Genomic DNA, 6,000 nt, shown 5'->3' with positions numbered 1-6,000 from the left:
TATCAGGCCTGCAAGATTGTCCGCGTTTTCTTTTATTTTTTCAGCTACAAGCCTCACGATGTTATCTTGCAGTTCGGAGAGTGTAGGTTCAACTTTACCTTTCTTTGCGACTGGAGTGCACGGAGCTGACTCAGGAAGATGGACAATTCCTCCTTCGGAATTAGTGTAGGTGTGTATATCACCTGCTTTGACAACTTCCATAACATCCTCAGTCACATCTTTGTGCTCAGTAGTGAATGAAAGCGCCTTGTTTGTCTTTTTACCTTGATCTCTTGGCCTTTTGTCTGTCATCTTTTTTTTTTAAAACAACTGTGCTAGATAGTCACGCTTGAAAAGGAGTCCAAATCGTCCTTCTTATTAAGACAGCAATATAAAGATATGTTTCCAGATGTTTGCACTAATCACATTTAACGTTTAAGGTGAGAAAATCATTTATATTTCCTTAGCCTTGAATATTGCCAACTGTCTCGGCCGCCATCTTGCACGCCGCCCCCCCTCAAATCATGACTTTAATAGCTGATTATGGCTTTAGTAACACGTCAGGCAGAGGCAGCATTCAACCTCATGTAATAGATCTTCTGCTTCCCTCTAGTGGCCAATCTTTGAAGTGCATGTAATTCAGACAATAATTGACTGTAAAATTGGATAGTTTTTTCTTTTTGGAACATCAAAACATCAAACATACATTTGTAAATTTTTTGCGCTTTTCTCTGTGATCACCAAGTGCCAACAAGCACGTTATTCAGTAAAGTTAAACATTTCGTGACATCATGTCTGAGAGTAAACCAGCGACATTCCTCAGAGGCAGTTTCAAGTGAAGCCAACCAAAGATGCAAGTTCCTTGTAGCAGCACGGAAGTGGTTTTTGAAAGCGTTTCCAATGCTTCTTTTTTTGTTTCATTGTGTTTGTAATGGCTAATAAAGAAAGAGTTCCTCTTCATTGATGGGTGAATGAGATCACCTGCGCATCCCGCTCAGCTGGCACTCGTGGAACGGAGCCCACTCTCATGATGGCACGCAAAATAAGCCACAGAAGACAGGTAACTACTAACATCAACTAGTTTCTGCCTTCTACTCTTAAACTATTCTTTAACCATTCAGTGCTTCAAAATCTGACAAAAACTATTTTCAAAAAAATAAGTTGAAAGCTTTCAATAGTTATGATTAATGTTTTTTTTTTATTATTATTATTTAAAGAGGTGCGGTATAAACCAGGCAAGAATTATGAGTTATGAAATTATTAGCACTGTCTAACTTGAAACAATTGAAACTAACTATTTAGAAAATCTAGAAATCCAGGCTATAAAAACATGTATTTAATGCTTAGTCTGGCTAATGACTGTATTGCTACTGTATTATCTAAAATGTCTTAGAATTCTGCAGTAGTTCTTTTATCTTGATAAAATCAAAGGAAAGAAGAAAAAAGTAATGGAATCTCAGACATACAGTATTGTGTTACACGCAATGTCATATGATCCTTAGGCAACATCATACTGGTTTAACTGACTGTGTGCAACTGTCTGCTGAACACTACTCGAGAGTACAAAGAGCTACTCAAGCTGTCATGAATAAACAGTATTCATAATACAGTCTGGACATTGTCAAGGAACACAACACTTCTGTCTTCCCTTACCAATCAAAATATGTGCTATTGTGTTTCAGTACCTCTGCTTCCATTGGTGTGGGAATGTTAATGCAGTTCTAATGTCTTCAAACTAGTTTTAGGGAGGTTAAAGAAAAAAAATTATTCATAGATAAACACATTGACTCTCTACAATTAGAAAAATGTATCAAAGTATGTGAACTACATTCTAAAAACAGCTCATACAATGCAGAAACAATGTAAAACCCTCATGACTTGATAACTGTCACATAGATGGTATTTCTGGTATTCTCAGAGATGTATGGAGGTTGAATTGGGACAGCACCAGTTTCACAATGAACTGTATGCTTAGTCAGTTGAATGAAAGTGGAACTAGTAAATTACTGAACTTTCCAGACTAAAATGCATTTGTATTCAGGCCAGTGACAAATAAGCATTTCTGAGATAATAAAAAGGAGAAATCTTCTAGTAAAAATGTACAACCCCAAAGTTGTGACACTATGGAAAATGTTATTAAAAAAAAGGAGTGATCTGTAAATTCTATTCACATGGTGCTATAACATATTATTTGATGTTTTAGCTTGTGATTTTTTATAAATATACAGTAATTTCAAATCAGATGATTGCAACATATGCTCCAAAAACAGTCAAGTGTTTTCCACTGTGTAACATCACCATTTCTTCTAAAAACACTTAAGTATTTTATATTCATATTTGTACATCATTACCCCAGGGCTGTGCTCATTTGAGGTCTTATCTCATGAGTTGATTAGGGTTGCCGATTGATTTCCATTTTTAATCAAATTAATTACGACATGTTGATTAATTATTACAAATATTGCATTGACCTTTATTCATTTTAGCTAAGAAAGGCCCCCAAATAAAAATAATTCAATATAAAAAATACATAATAATTGAAATATTTCATAATTGTGGCAGACAAGTAAAGCATTGATTAGATTAATACAAAAATGGTTTTAGAAATCAATATATTGTTTGTTTTAGCAACATATCACAGGGAGTTCATCAAATATGTCCTGTTCTCATAGGAAGTGTTTTCTACATTCTTTTAGGTCTTTAATTGGTTTTAGTCAAGCCATGTACAGTACATGCATCAGACGGGTGCTTTTGGAGCATCTCACTGGATTTTAGCACCATAAAAGTTATGTTTTTAGGGCACTGTGTAAAATTAAAAGCAAAGAATTGTGTCCCGAGATGCATTCTGTTGTATTGTGTCCAGCTGTAATGGTCACAACCAGTGTGAGAGGCTCTCATTCTGTGGCTGAGCTGCTTGTTCCATTATACAAATGAGGCCTCGGTTTGTTTCTGGCAGGCAGCAGATGCCATAACCATACTGGGTAAGGCGGAGTACCCTGCCAGGAACAACCTGAGGCACCTTTCTCAGGTATGCGCTCTGCTTGTGAGGTTTGTTGAGGCACGCTGACTGCCCCCTGCTGATGCAGCTCATAAACCCACATTTCAAGCATCAATGGATGGTAGGATAACATGTACTGTACTTTTTTTATGGTATTTATATGCAAGTCTGGAGTCATGATTAATTGTGTTCTTTTTTACGTGTTTCTTAATAATAATAATAATCACACTAAATTAATGTATAAAATCAACAGCCCTATATTGAATGTAACATAAATGCAAAATTGATGGAGTTCTGTGAAAAGTTCAGATTCTAATCTTTCAATCAAATCTAATCAAATGACTTTTTATGTATCCATTGACTTTTACATTTAAAGCGTAAACTACACGCTTGGCCCCTCCCAAGTAATAAAAAAAGTTGAACAAAAAATCCTTTTCCAAGGCTGTTTGTGATTGCTAATATTTGTATAGAATGTGTGGTCACAGCTGTGTGTTTATAGTCATAAACATTATTCAATCCTTTAATAATAGCTTGTTGAGGAGAAATGTGCTTTTACTTTTCTAAGAAAAGATCAGAACTACAATTTTGAGGCTCTTTTTAAGCCCTTAGCAACACCTAACAAACCACTCAAAACACCTTAGCAATGGACGATTAAATACTTGGAAAGTTGTCAGGCACTTCCAGTTACTTTGTTGTACTGAACATATTGATATGCATTTGTTAGAACTTCACTTACCTGACTACATGTTCCCAACAAAAGGGTGAACGATAAAGCCCAATTTAATGCAAAGATCAGGTTTAAATAGAAGGTTAATCTCATCGTAATCATTCTGAACTGCATGTATTGTGCTGTTGTAGGGAAGCATTGAACTGCTGGAGACCATTGGTGTTGTAAATGAGAATGGTATTGAAAACCCATCAATGCCACCAGTGGTAAGGTCAACAGCACATAATACCAATATACACACAATATACAGTGGGGTCTAAAAGTCTCAAACCATGCTTATTTGGCATTTGTTTTTCTAATTTAATACATATCTGACCGTTTGCTCAAAGGAGTTCACATGGTCAATGTCACAATTTTGCTTATTGTATTAGAGAATTACTGTAGGAATATTGTAGAATGTTAAATATTTCCTCTTCTTTTTACATCATCACATCATGCCAGGTTTAAATGGGATTTTTAATGTGGCCTCAGACTTTTGTGGACCCCACTGCATTGACCTATTTCATGTGACGTCACTGTTTGACCACGCCGCCATGTTTGTGACCAATATTCCATTCATTGTGCTGCGCTGTGAGATGCGACAAAAGCCTTCTTTAGGAGTTAAAAGAAAGTCTTACATTCATACAGACGGGATCATCACAGATGTTTTTCTTTTTAATACTGTGACTAAATCAGACCAGAATACAACACAAAAACATTTGTAACTTCTGTATGAGAGATGTTTATGGTGATGTACTGGTGGACGTGTGTACTCGCCGGTCACACATCAGACTCGGAGATTAATCGTGGATAAACTACCTTTAAATGTCCATGAAAGTTCAATTTGCCAAAATTTGTGCTGTCTTCAGACCTGTATGAACTTTCCCTGGGACTTGGCATGGATCAAAATACATTTTTGATGTTTTCTTGGTATACATTTTCAGGGGGTTTTCCATTCGCCGCCATTGTTTCCTAGTTGATCACAAATATGCCGGCTGTGGGGAAAAGTGACGCCACTGAAACAGGTCAATGTTTTTAAAACATCTCATTCACACAGAGAAAGGAATATCACTACATTTATATGACAATGAGTTTGTACAAATATAACTATATGACATATAAAAATGGCAAGGTTTTCCTGTAATGTAGTGTAGTAATATTTCAGCACTGACAACTTTCTTTTTGACCCCAGCAACCTCCTATGTCCTTCGATTACATTCTGGTGGCAAAAACTTCAGATGAGGAGGACAAACATCGCAGCAGAAAACAGATAGCATTTATTGACGCTTTGAAAGCAAAGAAGTTAAACATATGTGTGAGTCTATTTTGCTTTTTTTTTCTAATTGAAAGCAAATGAAGACTAGAAGTTTTTTCTTTCTGGGAATTTCAAAATAAAGCAGATGTAATGCCTTGTTATAGCAAAGTAATGTTCCCCTTTTTAAGATATGAAGGTGTAACTTATTTAACTTATAGTAGCATAATTGCTGACTCAGCAATAAAGTGTGTAACTGCACTCTTTCTATTCTGTTTTGCACAATTTCATTGCTGTTACCTTAAATATCATTGCTTATTTCTTTGTTTCTTAATGTATGCACATTAATATGTGAAAAGTAAAGATACTTTGAGGAAGGATGGGTCAAGACTCGACAATTTGCCAGTAGATGCATCAGCAAATAATCAATGAGAACAATGTTCCCCAAAGACAAATTGGAAGCATGTTGGGAATTTCACCCTCTAAATTGCACAGTATAGTTCAAAGGTTCAAGGAACCCGGTAAAACAGTGATGCGTAAAGGGCAATGCATGCAGGTGATCTCCAATCCCTCAGATGTCATAAAAACCATCATGTGTCTGTAATGGATATCATGAACATGGGCTCGAGAATTTTTCGGTAAACCTTTGTCATTCAACACAATTCATTGCTGCATCTACAGATGCAAGATAATGCTTTACATTGCAAAGGGGAAGCCATACATCAACACTGTCCAGAAGCGCCACAGACGTCTCTGGGCTCGGTCTCATCTGATATTGAATCGTGTTTTGTGATCTGATGAGACCACATGTTTTTCGGGCCTAAGAGGAAAAGGACCATCCAAACTGTTCATCAGTGTCTGTCATGATACGGGGGTGTGTCAGTGTGCATGCCACTGGTAACTTGCACATCTGTGAGGGCACCATTAATTAAGACATTTTGGAGTAACATAATTTTCCAGCTGAGTATGCCAAACCACATACTGCTCTGATTACTAGAGAATGGTAGCGTTAGAAGAAAGTGCAGGTGCTAGAGTGACCTGAATAATTTTGCATTGAATTAGGCA

The 6,000-nt window shown here is 36.5% G+C and overlaps 1 protein-coding gene across 2 annotated transcripts in view; it reads left to right on the top strand.

Annotated features, from left to right (window-relative positions):
* The first annotated feature begins 846 nt into the window (after positions 1–846).
* The window catches only part of LOC127640117 (anoctamin-9), a 43,001-nt gene continuing 37,847 nt past the window's right edge, over positions 847–6,000 (top strand). The window contains exons 1-3 of one of the 2 annotated variants that reach the window (XM_052122520.1): positions 847–1,039; positions 3,836–3,910; positions 4,876–4,998. In XM_052122520.1, coding sequence (XP_051978480.1) covers positions 1,007–1,039; positions 3,836–3,910; positions 4,876–4,998 — 231 coding nt within the window. In that variant the 5' untranslated portion in view covers positions 847–1,006. The remainder of the gene's footprint in view (positions 1,040–3,835; positions 3,911–4,875; positions 4,999–6,000) is intronic. The other variant, XM_052122521.1, reaches the window with a different exon arrangement.

This window comes from Xyrauchen texanus, chromosome 49, assembly GCF_025860055.1.
Source record: "Xyrauchen texanus isolate HMW12.3.18 chromosome 49, RBS_HiC_50CHRs, whole genome shotgun sequence".
In the NCBI taxonomy this organism is placed as follows: domain Eukaryota; kingdom Metazoa; phylum Chordata; class Actinopteri; order Cypriniformes; family Catostomidae; genus Xyrauchen; species Xyrauchen texanus.
This window is presented reverse-complemented; position numbering and strand designations above follow the sequence as displayed.